Below are 24,566 nucleotides of genomic sequence, written 5' to 3'. Positions count from 1 at the left end.
CCTCAGGGCCCCCCAGGCCGCGGCCGCGCCAAAGGACGACCCCCGGGCCCCGCAGGGGCCACCGGCCGGAGAGCAAACCCCGGAGCAGGAGCGCCCCCCACCCCAACGCGGCCCGCGCCCCCAACCCAACGCAGCAGGACGGGGCACTGCAGGCCCACCAGGCACCCCACCGGCCCACAACTGACTTACAATTAAATTTTGTAAAAAATTTTAGGGATAAAATTTGTTGATGACCTACTAGCTAATAGCTACTGTATTTTAGTGTTGGTCATTATGGTGGCGCAAAGCATTTTGGGATGTGGTAGTTAGTGTAAACAATTTGAGAACCACCGGCTTAACTGATCAAATAAAATTCGGAGCACCTGTTGACGTCAAAATATCCAGTAAAGTCAACATCTTTCAATCTTATTATAAAAACAGTGTTCACTCATTTCATCCCAAAGGTAAAACCTACCTAGCATCCTTATATGAAATTTCCTAACTGTTTATTTAAAAAGAGACTGCAACACAAACACGGATAAAGACCCTTGCTTCTAATGTTTTCCTTCGATTCCACCTCCCATCCTGTGTTTTTTTTTTCATTCTGAACAGAGGGTAAATTAGATGCCACTCCACATAACAGATGTCAGGGGAGTCAAGTCTCCTCTCCGAGGACTCACTTAGATGGGATGAAGTTTCCCCTTGCACCCATTGAGGAGAAACTCTACGGGGACGTGATCGCCTTTCAGAAGTTAGCAAAATCATTTTTGTAAAATCATTGTGAGTCCCATTATGTTTGGTTCTTCATGAGAAGTGATTCTCAATTTTGTGAATTGTTCCAAATGGTATTGTCGATGACAAAATTCCTTCAGTAAATTTTATTATACTGTAAATATTTAAGGGTTTTAGCCATCATCGTTGGTAAATACCGTTAGATACTATGTTACTGGCAAAACTGATTTTTTTTAATTGCTCCTTTGAGTTGCATAGCAGCTAATAGTTTCAATTTTGTTTAATACTTCTCAAAAGTTCAGTTTTCTTTTTTATGTGGTATTATTGGCTAAGTCATGTCAGGTTTATTTATATACGTCTCGCCCTTAATCACAAGCCCACATTTCACAAAAAAATCAATCAATCAATCAATCAATGAAAATTTTGGGTAAAAAATTCCCATCAGAAGACATAAATGGTAGGCTCGCCCTTCCACATTAACCCGCCTAAAATGGATGCAGAGTTGGCAATATTAACTCATTCACTGCCATTGACGGCTATAGACGTCAAAAATTCATTTGAACTATTTCTATTAGTTTAAAAAAAATCCACTTTTGCTAACAAGAGTATGAAAACCTAGAAACAAAATGTTATTGTAAATTTAGAACAGATATAAAATTTGTGATTAATCGTTGGTTAACTAGTGAAGTCATGTGATTAATAAAAAAAAAATTTTTTTAATAATCGCCTGACGGGCCTTATTTAAAAAAACAAAAACAAATAAAGGGCGTTGAATCGTAATTGATCGCATGATAATTTTATATCTGTTATTAATGAACAATAAAAATAATACAGGTTTTCATAAAAAAATGAAATGGAATGAAAAATTGTTGAACTGATAGAAATAGTTCACATTAATTTTGACGTCTATAGTCGTCACTGGCAGAGAATGAGTTAATTTGTTTGTATGTTAATAGTTCATGGATGTTTTCACTTGGAGTGAGAAAGAAGATTTTATTTTGACCTAAGCAGCCACAAAATGGGATGCTATACAGTGTTAGCGTGACAAGTATTTAAATCTCCATCCATCCATCCATCCATCCATTTTCTTGGCCGCTTTTCCTCACTAGGGTCGCGGGGGTGCTGGAGCCTATCCCAGCTGGCTTCGGGCAGTAGGCGGGGTACACCCTGAACTGGTTGCCAGCCAATCGCAGGGCACACAGAGACGAACAACCACACTCACATTCACACCTAGGGACAATTTGGAGAGTTCAATTAACCTGCCATGCATGTTTTTGGAATGTGGGAGGAAACCGGAGTACCCGGTGAAAACCCACGCAAGCACGGGGAGAACATGCAAACTCCACCCAGGAAGGCCGAAGCCCGGACTCGATCTCACGTCCTCTGCACTGGGAGGCGGACGTGCTAACCAGTCAGCCACCGTGCTGCGTATTTAAATCTAGTTTATGAAATTATCATGATTCAGATTACTTTATTGATCCATAAACGCCCCCAGTAATAACCCATCCCAGAAAACATGAAAACTTCTGTACAATGGCCAACAGAAGGAGACAGAACAGGAAGCCTGGCAGGTCACCTTTCAGTGCCCCAAGTTTCTTAGGTGAAAGAAAAAAGAAAAGAAAAATAGAGCAGGAAAAACAACAACTGTCAAGCTCTACTCTTTTATAGGGGGAGAGCACAGTGTGAATCTGGAAAAACCTAAATACGTCAAATTAAATAATAAAAGACATTACAACAGAATCAAAACAATCAGTAATTATTTACACAGCACATTCTGTATTTAAATGCAACACAAAGGGCCACGCTATAAAAACTGAGAAATCACCCCGAGTAGAAGTGAATCACTACCAAAACAAAGTTTACTTCTAGCCAGTGTTGACTTGTGGTGACTCACTGTCCTCTCTGACTTTCAGTAGTTCAGTCTGAGCAAATATTATCTGTCAGCATGAGAAAATATCATCAAGCTTTATTATCTCCGGCAATGCCCCCAGTAGATTGGACAATGTCCTCTTCCTGTGTACTGCTGGAAGCCAGGCTACACTTAATTCCCTCATTGGAGCCACAGATAGGAACAATATCCCATCTCATCCCTCCAGGACCTGACACGGGACCAGATCACCTCCCCAAGTTTCATTATTTAGCAACAGGACGTTTTAGTGAGAGGCTGCAAACAGGTCGCAGATTTACAGTTTTTCATCACCGGCGCAGAGCATACCGAGATTTACAGTCTCTTGAGGAGAGAACGCATACAAGTGAATGAAAGTAAAAGACACAAGTGTGATGAATGAGTGCAAAAACATGGAATCAAAAGCAATTAGACTGAATTTAGGGGTAGCGAAAAGTGGGAAGTAGTCCAGTGTCCAGGTTAAGCCTGAATATCAGAGGGGAGACAAGAGACAAGACATTCCCAAGAAAAATAGAAATTGCTTGGCCACACACATTTTCCATCTTTCTTTTCCTTTCACTCCGTGACAGGAAACACATGGGCTGAAATAGAAGATCCCTACTAACTACAAACAGATGTGGTCATCATGCGCGTCTCAAATCAACAGTTAAAAAAAAAAGGAAAAAAAATCACGCATGATATGCATTCACAGACAACGTAGTCAAAATTGCTGCTCATCTGCCACAATTATCATATTGTTTTTCAACCATAATGAGCCTGTACTGTACTTATTTCCCCTGTTGCTCTGAGATAGATGGACCGACGCTTGGTTTGAGCTGAACACAAACCATAAGGAGGAAAAGCTGCAAATCTATTTTTATTTTGCCATCAATAAACATTGTGTCATATTTGGGAAGACTTTCACATTCCCTATGACAATGACTTGTCATGTGTTTGGCTTTTACTTACATTTAACAAGTGTCAGATTTTTACTTCAAGCTCCCAAAAAGCAAAAACATAACCAATTTTCAACTTTAACTTTACCGTTTGGTGCTTTATAGATTATAATTTACTTTAATTTTAATTTCACATGTAGCATTTATTAAAATACAATACAATGTAATGTGTTTACATACAGTAATAAGGAATAAATAAAAAAATTAATTTGAGGTTAGCATGTTAGCATAGCCTTCGCTAACTGTTCCAGTTTCTCACATACCCCCAAAAGAAAATAATTGCCCAAATTCCAACCCAAGCTATACAATTTAATGTGGTTACATACAGTAATAAGGAATAATTGAAGAATACATTTGAGGCTAGCATGTTAGCACAGCCTTCGCTAACTGTTCCAGTTTCTCACATGCCCCCAAAAGAAAATAATTGCCCGAATTCCAACCCAAACTATACAATTTAATGTGTTTACATACAGTAATAAGGAATAATTGAAGAATACATTTGAGGTTAGCATGTTAGCACAGCCTTCGCTAACTGTTCCAGTTTCTCACATGCCCCCAAAAGAAAATAATTGCCCGAATTCCAACCCAAACTATACAATTTAATGTGTTTAAATACAGTAATAAGGAATAATTGAAAAATACATTTGAGGTTAGCATGTTAGCATAGCCTTCGCTAACTGTTCCAGTTTCTCACACGCCACCTATGGGAAACTAATTGCCCACATTCCAGCCCAAATTCTTGATTGTAATTCTCCCATACAACAAAACTACATCCTACTATAATGGGTGCAGTGAAATGTTTGCCACACTTATCACGTGCAAGGTCATGGAAAAGTGGAGAAGACAATTTGTGCAAGTTCAAATGAGTAAATCAGACGATGGGGACATATAGAAAGAGTCCATCACTGATTTAGTGTTTCCAGACATGAATCAAGTTTTTTTTTTTTTTTTAACATACTTTGAAACACAAGATGGTCTGTTTCTCCCTTGAGGGGAGAAGAGTGTCTATTTTGAAAGACACTATGTAATGAATTCAAGCCAGAGTCCCCTTTGTACCTCTCAACTACGCTCTCTAGAACACTGTATTCGACTTTGAGGCTCCACATCCTCTGCCTTGAACAGATATGTAAAGATTTATGATCATGAATTACTAATATTATTAACATTTGCGATTGTTTCCGATCAGAATTGGGACAATCAGTCAGGATAATCATTAGGGAGTCGGGACATGATCCGATAATCGGGATTTTAATTGGCCTGATTATTATTATGTCTTTACAAAGACAAATATTATTATTATTTATTTTTTTTCAGTTTTATTTAATTTCTTACATTTTAGAATTTAAAATGTCCTGCAACTCGCATTTTTATTCAAGAAACAGGAAGTAAACAAAAGCAAACATGTCATCCCAGAATTCTTTTCAATTTAATTTGAACATTTTTTGGCTGCTTGGGTGAAAATAAAATCTTCTTCCTCACTCCAAATGAAAACATCCATGAACCAGGAAGTCAATTATTAACATACAAACAAATTAATATAAAATGTTATTATAGATACATAAAGAGGAAGTCAACCCCAAAATTTTTGGGGGAGGGTGGGGCCAATAATAAGTTCTACGCAGCCCCACAAGTCTAAATATGGTATTCTGGTTGATATTCTATTAGTGGAATATGAGTTAAGCAGCAACATCCAGCCGTTTTTGTCCATTTTGCCACTTGCTGTCGACTGAGGATGACATCAATGTTTCTCAGTCTCAGTCAACGACCAATCACAGCTCACCTGTTTTCTGAAGCTGAGCTGTGATTGGTAACACCTGAGAAACATTGACATGATCTCAGTCGACAGCAAGAAGCAAAATGGCCACCCCCTGAGATGGATAAAAATGACTGGATTTTGCTGCTTAACTTATATTCCACTAATACGATATCAACCAGAATACCATATTTAGACTAGTGGGGCTGCGTAGAACATATTATTGTGCCCCCCACCCCCCCTAAAATTTTTGGGGTTGACTTCCTATACGTTATATGTGACCTCACTAGTCTAAATATGATATTATGATTAATATTACATTTGTGGAATATGAGTTATGAAGCTAAATCATTTCAGGGGGTGGCTATTTTGCCACTTGCTGTCGACTGAGTATGACATTAATGTTTCTCAGTCTCAGTCAACGACCAATCACAGCTCACCTGTTTTCCGAACCTGAGCTGTGATTGGTTGTTACCTGTTTTCTGAAGCTGAGCTGTGATTGTTTGTTACCTGAGCCCTGAGCAACATTGATGTCAATCTCAGTCGACAGGAAGTAGCAAAATGGCCGCCCCCTGAAATGATTTTGCCTCATAACTCATATTCCACAAATGTAATATTAATCATAATGTCATATTTAGACTAGTGAGGTCACATATAACATATTATTGTCAAGAAGCAGCTTGTTAATACTGCTCAAATGTGTTGCAAGTCCTCATATTTGTAACGGTTTTCTACCCACGTCGGTGCTGATAGCTGTAATAATTGAAATTTACAACACTCTGTATAGTAAAGTATTGAACGTGCATTATAACTGAAATTGTTATTGATATTTGAATGGATAATTTAAACACCAAAACATCACTTTTAGTGCCGACCTTTGAAAATCCATAAGGATCCAACCTTAACCTATAAAGCCAACTATAACATGCCTCTCATGCCATAAGGTGTCCATCTGCACCAGGAACACTTTGCAGTCATTTGGATCAATGCGCGGCCTGCATCATAATCACTCAAACGCACACTCAACCATCCCCAATCTGAGCACAGGTAGTAATAAGGCACATCGTAACCAGCGCATGACCGGCAGCTGTAGGCTTGATCAATAGGCAGCTAAAGGAACGGGTAATATGATATTGATGGAAGCACAATTACGAGGATGGTAAGCAGATGTGTGTGTGATTTTGCGAGCAGCCACGCGTGCACCTGCACGTGCGTTAATGCATGTTTTTTTACCACATAAATGTATCCTCGCCTGCTTCGGCATTTTTATAACGAGCGCTTTGGCAGCCTCGGCATCGATCTGCCCGACATCCCCGAGGCCTGTGGGAAATCAATTACATGGTGACTATGTTGTTAATATCAGCATTACGCTGGCACCCACTCAGATACATGACTCCCCATTTACACATTTATCAAGCGCTACTGAGAAATTACGGAAGCGTATTGCATTCACTTGGGGAAAAAAAAAAAACTCCTGTTTTTCTGACTCATTTTTTTGGGTTGCTTTGTTTTTTTGAGTATTTTTTTTTCTGTTTTTCTGAATATTTTTTTCAGTTTTACAGAAAAAAAATGTTGTCCAAAAAATATTGAGAAAAACAGGCTGAAAAAAAAATATTGAGAAAAACAGGAGAAAAAAATATTCAGAAAAACAGGGAAAAAAATATTTGTAAAAAAAAATTATTAAAAAAAAAACGGAAAGAAATATTCAAAAAAACACTCCCCCCAAAAAATTAGTCAGAAAAACAGGACTTTTTTTTTTCAAGTGAATGCAATACGCTTCCGTAAGAAATAACCATGCAAAAAAAAACAAAAAAAAACTGTAGCATTTTTCCTTTTCTAGTCATACTACTGGTAATCACTCCTACATAAAAAAGGTAGCCAGAGCGAAGGAACAGAAGTCCAACTCTGGTGGTCCAGAGATGACATCACAGACAGCGAAGGGGAAAACGACTTCAGGGTCAAAATAAATGACGGATAGAAAGAACGGGAGGAGGCAAATCCTCTAATCCAAATATAGCAGATGTCTGCAGGGCAGCAAACTTCAACTCAAAAAAGTTGAAGCACGTGTTCAATTCTTTAGTTTGGATAGTCAACAAGCCAAGTATAAGTCTGCCTCCACCACAGACGTAAGCAATCACGAGCAGGAGCTGAAAAGGCTGACATCCAGGTCATGAAATTTCACTTAATAGACATTGCACTTGTCCTGATGGAGCCATTTAGATTCCCTCCATGCTGTAGGTCTCGACGAACCTGCACTCTGCGGGGCTCGCAGCTGATCTAACAGACGTGTCCCCGCATTGAGAGACCAGCTTTTGGATCGGCAAACGTGCCCACCCAGCAACTATGGAGGACCAAAACTGCCCAAATTAAAAATAAATAAATGACTAAATAAATGAATGAATAAAAGTAAAAATAGAAACGGATATAAAAAATATTGTTCAAAAATGTAATTAAAAAAATAAATACAAATGGAAATAAAAACAACAATATATATATATATAGCCATAAATAAATACACACCTAAATAAATACACACATAAATAAAAGTTAAAAAAAAATACAAAAAATAAAACAAAATTCAAAAAATAAAAATAAATGTTGAAATAAATACAGTACAAAACTAAATATATAAATTAAATATCAATCAATCAACAAAACTTTGCTTTCACGTTTATTTATTTCATGCTGCAGACGCTGTCAGGTCGACTGCCTAGAGTTTCCCAGTCGCCGAACAAAGAAGTCTCGCCGCCTTGTTCACCGACCGGCTCACTCGACCATTGAAAGGCAATTTGCAACGGCGGAGCCCAACCCAAGACATGCTTAGGACCGCCCCCTCATTTGAATAACATTTCAACCTGACAGAGCGTCTTAAGCATGAAAAAAGTAAATGTGAGAGCGTTTTTATTTATTGATTGATATTTAATTCTATTTATTTTTGTATTTATTTCGACATTTATTTATGTATATATATATATATATATATATATATATATATATATATATATATATAGTCTTTATTTCCATTTATATTTATTTTTTGCATTTAATTTTTGAATTATATTTTTATATCCGTTTATATTTGAACTTTTATTAATTTATTTCTTTTCAATTTTGGCACTTTTGGCCCTCCATAAACAACAATTTGTGTCTTCATCTACTCTCAAAGTCGCTTAATTAAAGTCGACTGACTTTTCCGAGGCAAGCTTGACGGTCGTTAAGCATGCCGATGGCAGGAAGTATACAACCGAGGTGGTCTTCAAGGGGTTGAGACCTCCAAGACAGATGTCATGCAGAGGTGAAATGTCAATGACAGCTATGTGAAATTATGCAAATCGGCCGAACCAGACTTAGAGTTATAAGCACTCATGACAGCAATACCTCACTCAAACAATGAGATCCTTTCAATAAGATCAATAAATTGTACAATACAATATATAACTGTATTTTTTTTATTATTACATCGAAGTAAAATTAAATTAAATTAAATAATACATTGAATTAGATTAATTCAATTTGAATTAATTTTTATAAAACAATACATAATTGTATAACTGCAATATGTGTAACACAATAAGATTTTGTGCTGAACAGTATTGAACATTAATGCACTGTAACGGTACTTGCCACATTACTGAAAAATAGTTCAGTTCTAAACATATTATAGTACCTAACAATAGTACTTAACTCAGAACTCAGAATAGGGCTGTGCAATTAATTGAAAAACAATTACAATTTAAATTATTACACTTAAAAAAAATAATTAAAAAAATTGTCATAAATAAAAGATTATTAATACTAATTTTGAGGGTTTTTTGTTAGCAAATTAATCATGATGGATATTTTCCTCATAATCGAGCAGCCCTAACTTGGAATACTCATACCTCAACTCTTTTCCCATTTAAATGAATGGTAATGTTATTAATCGGTTTCAGAAACCCAACAAAAATGGTTTAATAAGAAAAATGATAAAGAATAAACAATAAAGATAAAGAATATATGCCTCTGAGTCATGTTTTGATGCATCGCTTAAATAGTTATACCGCCACGATGCCAATGCTATTCGTTAGCCTATCTATGACATTTTGAATTGTTTGTTGGCATTAATCAAGCAGACTTTCGTATAGGACAGAGTTATCTGGTTGATTTAAACAAGCAAAGTGTATTTATTGCATTGACTTTGTTCTATTTCTCATTTTGTCATTTTATCACACTATTGTTCTTGAGCGGTTAACATAGCTGCTAACACAGTGAAGTAAAAACTCATACATTAGCAGATTGAACTAATATTGCAACCTTATTACTGTAATTACAGTAATACTAAAAATACTGATAATGATTTAATAATTAACTTTCTTATTTTATAGGATTGATGATTAGGCAATATCTTTCAAATACATGTTTTTGGGATGCCTGAGCATCTACGAGGTTTCAGCAAACTCAGGCATAATGTATGAAAAGGCAAATGAAATATCTCCTAAAAAGTGAACCATTGATGGTAGAGCTGGAGGAGTAAAAATATTACATTTGTCCAACCGTTAAGAAATTGAAATTATTGTTATTGGCTAGAGATTTGGGTCAGTTTGAATGTAATATAAAAAGATTTTTTTTTAATGAGCAAAACTTTTTGGGGGGTATGAAATCCTATTTAAATCTATTATATATTAAATTCTGTGAGATCTTGTCTGTTTATTCTCCCGAGGCAGTCTCTTATAAAATAAAAAATAAAAAAACATAAACCTTCCTTCCATTTTAACTCATTCACTGCCATTGACGGCTATAGACGTCAAAAATTCATTTGAACTATTTCTATTAGTTTAAAAAAAAAAATCCACTTTTGTTAACAAGAGTATGAAAACCTAGACAAAAATATTGTACATTTAGAACAGATATAAAATTTGTGATTAATCGTGAGTTAACTAGTGAAGTCATGCGATTAATTACGAAAAAATGTAATCGCCTGACGCCCCTAATTTTTCTTTTTTTTTTAAACAAAAGTAATTTTATTTTTAATCATCTTTTCTTTAAAAAAAAAAAAAGTAAAAAATAAAAATATATATTTTTTAGAGGCGTCAGGCAATTAAATTTTATAATCATAATTAATCGCATGACTTCACTATTTAACTCACGATTAATCACAAATTTTATATTTGTTCTAAATGTACAATTAAAAAATTCTAGATTTTCCTACTCTTGTTAACAAAAATGGGAAAAAATTTAAACAATAGAAATTAATTTTGGACGTCTATAGTCGTCAATGGCAGTGAATGAGTTCATCAAGAATCAAACCAACATTCATTATTGAAGCCCTGTTCGTTCATCCCCAGCGGAGCCCATCTTCCTCCCGTAACATCTCTCTGTGTGTTCCCCCAGCATGGAAGCCCACAGGGGACCGACTGGTTAATACTTGGAAGCCTGGCACCCGCCTCCATTCCTCTCGCCGTCATCCTTCCCAGTCTGCGCAGCCGGTTTCCAAGGCCACGCTAATGCGTTGCAGTACATGACTGGGACGGGGCCATAATTCGTTCCATTCCTTTTCATTAAACCCGTGGCCGCATTGCTATTAGCGTATGCTTGCCTGATGTCTTCCATATGGGATGTTACTAGCATAACCTTTTTTTTTTTTTTTTTGCTTCCGATGTTAGCGTTAGCTTTGAGGAAGGTCCAAGTGTTGTCCTTTAGGATATGAGATCAGAAGAACATGTCCCAGTTTGACAGGCATTATCCCATAACGGTAAATAATACACTCATTAGTGCCAATTCTGCCTCTCACACTTTGAATTAAATACATTTGAAAGTCCCATTTTGGAGATTACGCAGATGACAAATGACTCAAAAGAGGAGGAAACGGTCTTTTCATTTACTTCCAAACAAATGACATATTTACAATGAGTCAGCACTAAGGATGATCAATGACACGCATGCAGAGGCGCCGTTCATTAAACTTGCTGCAAAACAGCAAACCTTCCGTCACTGTCATTTCTGTATCAGTTTGTTTTGGGATCGCGGATGAATTAACGCGTGTTGTCGCTGTTGTGATTCATCGATTTGCAAGGCGACAACGAATGTCAACATCACTGCATGTTTTCAAAACTGTGCAGAGATTAAGTTACATGTTAATTGTCATTTACTCCCAACCATTTTCCCTGAAGCAACCCCCTTCGCTCCCAGCTGTTTTACAGGATTTTGACTGATTTTGCAACGCCCACAGAATATTGTGTTCTATTACTATAAAAACATGGAACATACCAAAAGAAAGATTAGAGTCTCCTCTTTCATCAGTAAAAAAAAAAAAAAAAAAAGCATTTTTGTATCCGTTTCCGTTTTGCAGCAATTAACATTAGAACATAGCTAAGTTTCATCATTATTCACAAATCTATTTAAAACAGTGGGAAAAAGAGCTTGTTGCAACATGGCCATGGTTGATCTCTTATACTCTGCTGCCACCTGCTGGCCGTTTTTGTAATAACTACCATTGCTTCAACCATTCACTTCAGTTCAGAGGCTGCATCAAAGCCTTTTGTATGCTCTAGCATAAAGATAAAAATAAACATTAAAAAAATGTATAAATACGTCTTTGCAGCATGGTAATATTTAAAATAGAACATATTTATACGTTTTGGGGAGCAAATGAGTGAAGGGGGACATTATGAATAATTGACTATTTGATTCTTTTGCATACCAGTAGCTTGAAATTAGCCAAGTAGTGAGAAGCCTATTTCTGAAAACACATCTGGGAATGAACCAACCAGAAACTTGTGAATCTCATTTTGGCACATTTATATAATAAATTTCTCTGTCCATGACATGTTAGCTAGGCTGGGTGAAGATTCGGCATATAGTCACGTGACTGGAGTGTTGTATTCGCTCATTTGCTAGCATTAGCCTCTGATTACATAAACATAGTGATTAGAGCTGTCAAAATTAATCGATTAATCGACAGGTAATCGATTATAAAATGAACCGACAACTATTTTAATAATTGAGTAATCGTTTGGAACCATTTTTTAATTTAAAATTGTCCAAATCCTCTGATTTCAGCATGTCAACAGTAATTGTTCACCGATAGTCCTTCATGAAAGAAGACTGATTATCTTCTGTGTTTAATCAAAATAAGAAATTTTCAAACATCTGTTTTCACTTAGAAAACAATGACCGAACTGATAACATAGTACAACATCAATCCACGTACAAAATCAATATACGAATATGAAGTACGGATTAAACACCAATCACTGGTTAATAAACAGTAATCAGGGGGGGAAATGCTTTTGTAATAAATTAAAATGAATCCGATTAGTCGGTTCTAAAATATATTCGATAGTAACAGCACTAATAGTGATATATCCGGGCTTGGTGATGAAGTGCTGCCTGCATGGGAGAAAATACAAGCAAAACTTTTTTGTTAAAATACCAAATAGAGGCTTTTAGTTGCAGTTTAGACAACTCCACCGATCTTACTTTTAGCCATTTTCCTACATCTTAATAATGCTAACTTCTAGTTATCATGATAAGTAATATAATTGGAAACACCCATGTTCCTACCTTTATTATTGTATTGTGTTAAGCAAATAAACTAGTAGAGGGAAATTACCATAACAGACTATTGCTGGCTATTAAGTGACTTTGAATATGTTCCAACTGTCATTCGGCGAACCTGCCACACCAATAAAATCTTCTACATGTGGAATAAAATATTTTGCAAAATCAGAAAATTTCAGCCAACAAGTTGACCGTCACATTTAATTACTTATTCCATAGCTATAATAAGGATTTGTGAGAGCAAACTGTAACAAATGGGAGATATGTATTTTTCTGGCTATTAGCATTCAATCATTGATGAGCATTGAAAAGTGGTATTTTTTATTTTATCGGCACCATTGAGAACATTAGCACTTGAAGAACTCATTTAAAAAAGATTCATAAATGCCACTTTGGTCTCATGATGAAAAGCTGTGCCCATCTTTTCGAGACAATGCATCATTGTTCTAAGGAACATATGCACTCAAGAAATGAAAGCGTCTGCTTAATGTATCGCTCAGCAGTAATTAAAGAAATGTGCGGGCTCCCCTTCACATCCTTAGAACAGAGCACTTTTAAATTCTTGTCATTTGGGGTCAAATGTGAGCTTCGATATTTCTGTCAGGGCTCGTCTGGGGTGGGGGCGGCGGCAAGGAAGGATGTAAAGATTGGCGTCTGTGTAGACAGTTTGATGGACTGACTTTGCTCAAGTATGCAATACGGGGATTCTACAGGGTAAAGATGATGAATGGATCAAGTTTTCTCTTGGCATCGATACATTTTCATTGGCAGTATATCGAGCTTGATTTTTGTGAGTGTGAGTCATTCACATATGAGCGGAATAAGATTCTATGTTTGCAGCACTGTAATTTAACTTAAGTACATTTACTCAACAACGGAGCTTCTGCTACATTTGGGGTTGTTTACATTTCATGGCACATTCTGGATTGAGTCTACGAAAGCAAACACTTTTCCTCACTTTAACAACTTGAGTTGCTTTAAATTACTGTAAATGTTTTGGATTGCAGTAATGTGTTCATTTGGAAGGGCCAGTTCCGCCCAGAGGAAATCAATGCAGGCAAACAAAAGGTCCCATTCAGCCCACAGGTTGGAGCCCACAAAGTGATGCTGACATGGTAGCAAGATTGTTCCACTACTGTAGATTAGGGCTGGGTTTTAAAAAAATTAATAATTGATATCAAATCGATTTTTCTTTTCGAGACCAATATCGATTCATAAAACCATTCATCAATTACTTAAGTATATATTTTTTATTTCACTTATTTTTTTATTATTATTTTTATTTGATTATTTATTATTTTATACATTTTTTTTAATTTAAATATCTCTTTTTTATTTTTTTTTTCAATTATTATTTATTTTATTTTATATAATTTTGTTATTAGTATTTTATTTTATTATTTTATATAATTTTGTTATTAATTTTATTTAAATATCTCTTTTAATTTCACTTATTTTTTATTATTTTATTTTTTATTATTTTATAGTAAAAAGTATTTTTTTTATTTAAATATCTCTTTTTTATTTCATTTTTTTTAATTATTATTTTTTATATATATAATTTTGTTATTAGTATTCTATTTTATTATTTTACATAATTTAGTTATTACTTTTATATATAATATCTCTTGTAATTTCACTAATTTTTTATTATTTTATAAAAAAAAAAATTTTTTTTAATTTAAATATCTCTTTTTTATATCATTATTTTTTTTAATTATTATTTTTTATATATATAATTTTGTTATTAGTATTCTATTTTATTATTTTACATAATTAAGTTATTATTTTTATATATAATATCTCTTGTAATTTCACTTATTCTTTATTATTGTTTTTATTTAATTATTTTATATTTTATTATCTCTTTGACTGCCAAAAACGTTAAATAACGTTTAGTAAAATCCTATGGAGGAGTGCCAAAGACGTTAAAAGACGTTTTTTCAAAACAGGTGAAACTAACCATTTTCTATTGTTGATTACTGAAAAACGGAATAAGGTAGAAACAAACTTTTTTTTCTGATGAAAGACGAGAGTCCAATCTTTCATTTGGCAGTATGTGTGTTTCCATAGTCCAAACACATAATTTTCTGTGGACCTTGAAAGATCAGTCAAAAATGCTTAAATCGGCTGGCACCCACGGCATCCCTTTTCTGAAAACGTCTGGCAGTCAAAGAGTTAATTTATATAATTTTATTATTTTTTATTTTATTTAAATATCTCTTTTTTATTTCATTTATTTTTTATTATTATATAATTTTATTATTTTATATAATTCTTTTATTGTTATGTTCTGCTTTTCCAGTACAAAATGTTCACATGGGAAACAATTGATAAATATTATCATTGTTATTAGAAAGGTTTTGCTCCACTGATGATTCGATCCCGGCAGCCATGTCGGCAGCATTTTGTGAAACATTTGTGTATACACAATTCAGAAAGTGCTTCACGATGGCACCGGCGAGTGGTTAAAGAGAGGTTTGTGAAGCAATGCCACACACTGAGTGTTGCTCTGAGGCATGCCACAAATGTTAAGAAGAGGATTTAATTGTGGAAGGTAGACACGCAGGGAGATAGAAAACATGCCTAGGCGGCATAAATCTCCGCATATTTGTGGGGTTTTGCATTTGCACATTTGCCAAGTTGCTGTTTTTTTATTTAGCTGCTTAAGTTTGCCTTAAAGTCCGCTAGCTTAATGCTAACACATAATTAGAAATTATTGGACAAACAAAACTAGCATTTATGTCACGCAAGCAAAGCTATTTTAGTTAACGAAAAGTAACAAAATAAAACTAAAATTCAAAAAACATTTTCCTTAACAAAATAAAGTCAAATAAAAAATGTTTGACTTTTGGCTCCAATGGATCTGCTCACCTGCTTTCATATTTAAATAAGCTGAAATCTAATGCTAGGTAAAAAATTATGTTACTTTTTTTCATTTTGCCACAGTGTTTATTAAATATTGCACACAAATAATACACATTTTTTTAAACAAAAACTAATACTGAAACTAACTAAAACTTAACTGATATTAAGCATTTTTTTTTAAATAACTAAAACTAACAGAACCGCCCTAAAAACTAATTTAAATTAAAATTTTTAAAAAAAACTCAAAATGAAATTAAAAACTAACTAAAATGAAAATTCTAACACTATAACAACCCTGCACGGCAGATATAATACTACTCATAGGTGTATATTCTTTATCTTCTGCATAGAACAACTAATATTACTGCAGCATCGTCATTTTTGTGTGGCTGGAACGGATCAATGTCATTTCCATTCATTCCAATGAGCAAAGATGATTTGAGATATGAATGGAATGAATTTAACTCATAAATGTTGAAGTCATGGGTGGAGCTTTATTTTGTAATGGGGGTGGGTTGGGGGGGTGCTTTGCAGCCATCTTGAGGCATCTATAGGCAATTTCGCCTTTTTTAGAGTGTGCCTCATTCTTTCTCTCTCACACTTGCAAAACTTGGCAACTGTACATTTCTGATGCTTGTCCCCCCACCTCAGTAAAATGACGGCTGGCAATAGACGCCACTGTTTTCCTTACTCATTCCGCTTTTCCACAGCTCATTATTAGCATCATTTAACATTTCCTCCGCAGCCATAAATATATAGTCCTCTCTCCCTGGCTGTATGGTTCCACCATGCAGACCAGGAAGTTTGCATTCACTGGCTTTGAACCGGCCCAGTGGTGCAGGAGCAACAGTGCGTCACACAGGTGGCAGGGAAATTATAGTGTACGCATACAGGACGCGTATTTTGGAAGGCAAAGTCGGCTCAGGCTGCTGCCAACAACTGCAAAATCTATACTTGGATGTAAAGGTTTCGGATAAAATTTTTACCAGCCTCTATGTTTAATGATCTGTAGCGATACAATAATGGTACCGTATATATTGTACAATCGAGCTCTTTCAGGGTCTTTTACTTAATAATAGGACTTGTGTCATGTGACCGAAACCCACCGGTTAAATACTTCAATCTGTCTATGGTTCCTGTACAAAAAAAAAACTGCTTTGCATTAAACCACATGGCATGTGTACTTAGCGTAATCACACGACTGCGACTTCCTGATTGCAAAATGGCCTCCGAGATGAAGACGAGGACAGGACGCACCGTAAGGGCTAACAAATGTGCCGCAGCTCCAAAAAACGCTTGGCGAGGAGCTGTCATTCTGCTGCCATGCCCCCAAGTCGTGTCGCTGGTGTCTGCACTTCATCCTCTCTGCTCTCATGTTTTACGCGGGGTTGCACTGCTGCGCCACAAATCTCCCGTCTGGTGCCGTTGTGGACAGTCGGTTGCTAAATAAAAACCGTGCTGGCATAAAGATTCAGATCAGACCGATCTGCATTGCTAATCGAGGAGAGATGAAAACGTGAAGGCCTGGATTTATAAGCCACAATGGCTCCTGTTACATAATCTTAAATGAGTTGTGTTGTCTTAGTTTTTACAAGGGTTTCATTGTAATTAATCGCATGACTTCACGATTGATTGCAAATTTTAGATCCGTTTTAAATGTACAATAAAATGTACAGTAAGTGAATTTTTTTTTTAACTAATTGAAATATGGCTGCATCTTTTAGTCGTCGGTACAGTAATTTCATAATAATTCAAAAGATTGAGTTCAAATTAACTCATTCGTTGCCATTGACGGTTATAGACGTCAAATATTCATTTTAACAATTTCTATTAGTTTAACATTTTTTCCACTTTTGTTAACAAGACTATGAAAACCTATTAAAAAAAATATTGTACATTTAGAACAGATATAACATTTGTGATTAATCGTGAGTTATTTCATGAAGTCATGCAATTAATTACGATTAAAAAATTTAATCGCCTGATGCTCCTAATTTTTTATAATCTTTTCTTTTAATATTAATTAATCGCATGACTTCAGTAGTTACCTCACGATTAATCATAAATTTTATATGTTCTAAATGTACAATAAAAAAAATGTCTAGGTTTTCATATATTTCAATAATGTTAAACTATTAGAAATAGTTCAAATAAATGTTTGACGTCAATAGCCGTCAATGGCAGTGAATGAGTTAAAAAGATAGTACTGTAAAAAACGAGTGTGATATTGATTTGTGTTGAGGTCATTTTTCTGCATAATTGCATTTGTTAGACATTGGTGACTGCTCAATGCATTTTTGTTAATAATTGATTGCTTTTCTAGAAGATGGCAAAAGGTACAATGTTACCATTCGCATAACAGAATAATACTGTCGTTTTTTGTTGTGTTGTGACTAATCAGACCAAAGTTTCACACTAAGTACAATTGTGAGTAAATTGAAATGAGACCATCAGCACGTAAACATGGAACTGCCAATGTGGAGTAAACAGTTTTGACTGGCTTATGTTGTTCGTACATACTGCACTCTAACAACAATTAGGTCAAAAGTAACCCAATTATGGATCAAAAATGGACCAATCATCTTTATGGGTCAATTTGACCCAACTTTCTGGGTTGTTTTATCCAAAATGACCAAATTTTTTGACCCAAGTAAAGGATCTGACCAATATTTATGAGTTGTTTTACACTAAAAGACCAATTTCTTGACTCAAAGTTGGGTCAAATTGACCCAAGTAGAGGATTGGTCCATTTTTGACCCATTGTTGGGTTATTTTTGACCCAACTGTTTTTAGGGTGTGCAATGTCATTTGAACATATTTATAAACATATGAACATTTGAACGACTTTACCAAAACGTTCAAATGCATTGGCAAACATAGTCTAAATGCTTAAAAATGTAATCCCCGCCCCCCTTCCCCCCTAAAATAAATTTTAAATATAATTAATCGCATGGCTGGTTAACTCAAGATTAATCACAAATGTTATCAGTTCTAAATGTACAATAAAATCTACATTAAACTATTTTTTCCCAAAGTTTTCATTTTTGTTAGCATAAAAGTGGACAAAAGGTTAAACTAATAGAAATATGGCTGCATCTTTTAAACGTTGATACAGTAGTTTCATAATAATTCATAAAATTAAGTTAAAATTAAAAAGATGTACTGTACTGTAAAAGAAACAAGTGTGATATTGATTTGTGTTGAGGTCATTTTTCTGCCACTAGATGGCATAATTGCATTTGTAAGACGGTGACAGCTCAGTGCATTTTGCTTTTCATATTAAGAGCTATCTAATCTTTAACATGAAGCAAATTAATTGAAGTAATTTGCGAAATTGTGCACATTTTTAAAATTGTAAAATACAACTTGACCTCAGCCTCCACAAATATATGCATCATTATTAAATTTGTTCCTGTTCAATTTTGACATGGACGTGTCTGCTGCGCTGCGACTCGAATTCTCCCAGTACAGGCTTTCCAAGTAAGGGGCGGTCCTTAATCGCACGTTTTTTTACATATTTTTGTTCCCCTTTTGTTGTTCACTCCTTTTCGACATACGGTGAGATTAGGTATTATGGAAATTTTCAGATACAATCAATAAATTTGAAAAATAAAATGCACTTACAATGTGATGCTGAAGGACGGATCATCAACACAGAACTGGAAAAGAAGCCCTGCCATTAATGACGTTATAGCTGAGACATTAATACAAGGCTGCGTTGAATATTTCAGTCAACCTCTCCAAAGTAATTTCTGCTTTGATTTTCATGTAAACTATATTTATGGTCTTTACTTTGCCTGGCAATCATCTTCTGCAAATGATCGCGCCACAAACCAAAGTTATGCCTTCGTCAATACTGTAGTCAATATTGGATCAAATTATGATTAATGTCAGATGTGGATCAATGTGAATAAATCATTTAACAAAAATTGTACAGTTTTATGCGACTTATCTGATGGCACGAATGGTGTTGCTGCGATTAATAGCAAATAGATGGGAAAAAATAAATACATGGGGGAAAAAATGGACTTTAAAAATGTGTGATGGACTATTATTGGTGTGTCGAATTTCTCCACAGCACTAAAATTAGAAACAGCCAAGCCTTAAAAAATAAAATAAAATCTACATGAGTCGAAAGGGATAAAATATTCTATCCAAACAGCCAACTGTGAGGATTATTCATACATAGAGATGAGGAAAAAGGCTGTGTTTGCGGGTTTACCGTCACAGCTCTTCATTCATGCTTAGCTATTATAAGACAGTATCATGAGTCAGATACAGCGTTGTTCAATCAAACGGATAGGAAATTGTCACATTCATCTTTGCCAAGCTGTCTCTTGGTTGAATCCTGTGCTGTGAATTATGATTGGAATAGATTAGCATGGTAATGTCCTCAATGGAGTCGACGGTGCAACGTTGAGAAGAAATGGGCAAAAGTATTGGGACAACTGATTCACAGTCATGTGCTGTAGAGATCATCAAGTGAGCGGAGGGAAATTATACAATTTCAATTCGTTTTTACAAAAATCTGTATTTTCTTACACAAATATTATATAAAATATATATTTCTTAAACTTTTCGAACCTGAGAAGGTTCGAGCACTTTGATCATGAAGTGGGAAAAATGCTTGTTAAGACATGCTAAAGGTCTTACCGACAGTTACTGAATTAAATCAAAAGCTTGTGCAATCAAACATTAAAAGTCTCCAAGCAATTTTCAACTTTTTTAAAAACATGATTATGTAAAATAACACGTTATGTGAATGTCAATTTATTTTTAGTACATTAAATAAAAAAAGTTTTTCCAATGTCCACTTTGTGTGACAATGTTTAGTGATAAGTTGTGATTTATTTTATTATTATATTTTAAAAATATTTTAAACAAAACAAAAACTGTACCAGATATTTTAGTGTCTTTTCTCATAAAAGGTTGGGAAACACTGACTTAGATTACAGTTACAGAAAGCGAAAGATTGCATTTTCAAATATGAATTTAACACATAAAAGACGTACTTGAAGGACCAATCTTGAGTAAAACTGCCACAATGGTTTTAGAACATTAAACCACTCAACACAAAAACAGCTTCTAAACGCAATCTTTAGACACGTTTGTTTAAATTATATAATTGATATTTCCATACTTGCCATATTTCCCACTGCTCCTGAAGGCATCAAGTAAACTAGCAAGCGAACTAGAACAAGCTTAGCTATTTTGCCGTGATAAAATTGAACACGGTCTTAGAAATACTGACATAATCTTATAAAACGTCGAATGTTTTTTTTTATGTAGGCCAATATCGATATTAGTATAACATTGTATTTAGAGTTGTGAGTGAGAAGAGTTAATTAGCAAAAGTGCTGAAAATGGCCGCCATTAGCTACAACAGCATCTCTGAGCTTCATCCCAGTTTGACTTACCCTGTAAGTAAAAAAAAACAAACGTTCTTTTGACAGAATTCTTTCATCCTTTAGGCACGTGGTGGCTATTTTATTTTATTTTTAGTGTTGGTGTGAAGTTGTTGTACACTAAAGTTTGAGGCTGAGTTGCTTGATTCATAATATTATAACTCCTGTATCCTTTCCAGAAAGTGGTTGGCATAATCATAGGAAAAACTGATATTAAGAGCTTCCCTGACCGAAAAAGTATGTATCCAATTTATTCTTTTTTTTATTAGAAGTCCACTTAAATTGTGAAATAATCTTTGCCTTTGTGTCTTGTCCACTAGCGCTCTCTACTGGAGAATATTTATTACACAGGTTGAGTGTTCTTTCTCATTTACCGTCTATATGTGAATTTTAGATGCCGGCGTGGACAGATTCACTTTTGGCTTCACCATTAGAGACTCTCCTGACGCCTTTATCAATGTGTCAGCCTGGGGAAATGACGGTTACATCAACGGGATGTCCAACAGTTTTAGTATCGGTGATGTTGGTAAGGCCTCTTAAAAAAATGTCTAAACATCCAAAAACTAATCATTATTATTGTTATGTCTCCAGTCAGTGTTGCCAACGGTTTGGTGACCACCAAAGATCCAGAGAAGGATGAAAAATTCTGCCCTACTACACCAAGGTATCAAAAACTCATGTCACGTCATTTACAATGTCCAAGTTTCTCTCGTTGTCAGTCCCTACAGGCTGATGCTGGCTGAGGGTCATTCTCAAGTGCGTCTTTGTGTGGACATGGACACCAATGACGGCTTGCTACCGCTGCTTCACATGCCAGTCAAAGACTCCAGGGACTTCTACCCGCTAGGAGACGTCGTGGCTAACGGGAAAAGTCTGGACGGCTCATTCATAAACATACTCGCTGCTGTGAAGGCGGTAGGTTTTCAATTTTTTTTATTTTGCACAATATGATAAGGATAAACTCATGTCTCATTTTCAGGTTGGCGAGATAAAACTGTTCAAGAAATGCGATGGACGCCAGGGTCGGAGGATGGAAGTGAAGCTTTTTGATGAGTTGGTCTCTTCCTTCCCACTCATTTGGTGTGCCTCTTGCTCGTCAATTTCATGTTGTTTTGTTTACATCCGATTGCCGGCCTCTCCGGACGAACTTCCTGACCTCTGATTAATTCACAGTTGGGACACAGAAGCCATTCAGCTGGTTCAGACTTTAGCGCCCAAAGGGACTGGTAGGAATTAATCTCTAGTTGAATGTTTTTACTAGCTGTCACGTCCTATTAACGTTCCCTTACTCAAGGTAATCATAACTGCGGACACTGTGTTATTTTTGAGATAACGTACGCATGTTTTGACTTGATTCCTCATTCCAAGTGATCTTCATAGCGGATACGAAGATTAACTTTGACAGATTCCGCAACGGGATGACCGCAACAGTCAACGCCAAAACCATCATCACTGTCAATCCTGGTAAGCGTTCACCAAAAAGCTAACAATCAAACAAGAGTAATGTCAAAAAAAAAAAAAAGTATGTGGGGAAAGCATGCTCTTTGTCGATCATCATTTGTCGTCAGATACGCGAGAGGCCGGCCTGCTGTGCAGATATGCGGCCGAGATGTTGCAATCGGGCGCTCTGGATCAAGATGACAAGCCAGAGGACGTGCTCGGTAAAGACTTGAGTGACTCGTGGGATTATTAGAAGAAAATCTTCTGTATTTTAGGGTGAAATGTTGCGGGATAGTTGACAGCACAATGGGATCAATTTTAATGGTTGTAACTAGCAGTACTAGCAGTTTTTTGTTTGAAATTTAAAACATCTCAAATCTGGCAGAATGCATTGTAGTTAGGGCTGCTGGATTATGGGAAAAATAATCATCATGATTATTCAAACGATTATTTTTTTTTTTGGGTACAAAATAAGAAGCTGCTTAAGCATTTAAAAATATTAAGACCACTTAAAAAAAATTGAAACACAACAAGTTCCTTCTGGACCAAACAGAATTTATAGTAATATATATTTATTTATTTATGTTGGAAAAAACTTGAAGTTGGAGTGCAGCTTGCGCACTGTGCAGAAGGACGATTATTTATTTTTTGTTACAAAACAAGAAAATGTTTACACATTTAAAAATATTAAGACCAATTTAAAAAAAAATAGAAACACTAAAATGATGTTAGTTATTTTTGGACCAAACAGAATGTATAAATATATATATATATATTTTATTTTATTTATTTTTTTGGGGTACAAAACAAGAAAATGTTTCAACATTAAAAAAATATAAATATATTAAGACAAATAAAAAATATTTGAAACACTATAATTATGCATGTTCTTTTTGGATGAAACTAAATATATTAAATTAGTTATTTTAACATTTAAAAAAGGAAAAAGAAAAGAATATTAATCATTTATTTTACGATTATGCTGATTTTGTAATTGTGGAGTGTAATATTTGAAATTGTAATTGAATTTCGATTACTTTTATATAATCATGCCAAAATGACTGATGTTTATGACCGAACAGTGGAGTCGATCACTGCCGTGTACACGATTGGTCAACTGAAGGAAAAAGGCCAGGAAACTCAAGAGGCGTCCTACGGCATCACGTACAGTTTCATCACCAAGCTCGATCTGGACTTTTCCGTTTCCAAAGTCATCAGCACTCGCTGGTATGCCGACTCGGGCGCACGCCACGAGTTACTTGTCGGGAAAAACGTCATATTTTGTTGTCTTGTGTCTCAGCGCCAAGTGTAAGTTCCTTGTGACTGAGGGCGTGCAGTATTGCAGCAATCAGTTGTGTCCGGGGAAGGGTCAAGTCTTCTCATCCAACACTGGCTTCGACCTGCTGGTGGATCTCACAGACCACACGGGCACTCTCCACGCCTGCTCCCTCAGAAGCCCAGCGGCTGAGGCCATGCTGGGATGCACTGTTCGTATTACAAACAGAACTGCGACTCGTTGAAAATCTCAGTCCAAAATATTGTTGCTTTTCTTTTGGCTACAGACCGAGCAGTTTGATCGTTTGACCAACAAGGAACGCACTGAAATGAAGTGGAAGTTTCTTCTGGAGAGATGCAAAATATATGTGAAGGTGCGCTAGCCATTCATTTTCAACTTCAAGGATTCATTGCACATTAGAAATGTTTTGGTTTTCTGTTTAAGATCCTGCCCTCCACTAAGACAAAGAGTGGGGTCCGGGCTGTGGTTCTGGCCTGCTCACTGGCCGACCCGGGTGAGGCAAAGCAGCACATAGCAACCCTGCTCAAAGGGGACTGAGGAACTCACCTAAACCACACGAGTTGGAGTGTTCATCTGCTCCAAGCCTTACAAAGAAGCGTTTGTGTTAAGATTGTTCTTATTCATTCTGTTCTTCAACACTGTTTTGTATTTGAGGTTTTAAATTGTTACATCTTCTACGGTTCAATAAAGTTGAAAATTCAACAAATTTGGT

At 35.5% G+C, this 24,566-nt stretch overlaps 1 protein-coding gene and 1 long non-coding RNA gene across 2 annotated transcripts in view; one reads left to right on the top strand and one right to left on the bottom strand.

Moving 5' to 3' along the window:
- LOC144038901 (uncharacterized) overlaps nt 1–24,566 on the bottom strand; it is a 28,703-nt gene that overhangs the window by 3,445 nt on the left and 692 nt on the right. Inside the window, exon 2 of the long non-coding RNA XR_013289309.1 lies at nt 19,337–19,371. This is a non-coding gene — a long non-coding RNA (uncharacterized LOC144038901). The remainder of the gene's footprint in view (nt 1–19,336; nt 19,372–24,566) is intronic.
- On the top strand, nt 20,879–24,549 carry meiob (meiosis specific with OB-fold). The gene is made up of 13 exons (XM_077551755.1): nt 20,879–21,132; nt 21,297–21,354; nt 21,512–21,643; nt 21,709–21,781; nt 21,837–22,032; nt 22,097–22,197; nt 22,291–22,343; nt 22,486–22,581; nt 22,686–22,778; nt 23,640–23,784; nt 23,858–24,044; nt 24,120–24,206; nt 24,278–24,549. The coding sequence occupies exons 1-13, from the start codon at nt 21,076–21,078 to the stop codon at nt 24,389–24,391; spliced, it is 1,392 nt and encodes a 463-aa protein (XP_077407881.1). The 5' UTR covers nt 20,879–21,075; the 3' UTR covers nt 24,392–24,549.

The sequence above is a fragment of the Vanacampus margaritifer genome, chromosome 18 (genome assembly GCF_051991255.1).
Source record: "Vanacampus margaritifer isolate UIUO_Vmar chromosome 18, RoL_Vmar_1.0, whole genome shotgun sequence".
NCBI lineage: Eukaryota > Metazoa > Chordata > Actinopteri > Syngnathiformes > Syngnathidae > Vanacampus > Vanacampus margaritifer.
The sequence above is the reverse complement of the archived record's forward strand: the minus strand, read 5'-3'. Positions and strand labels throughout refer to the sequence as shown.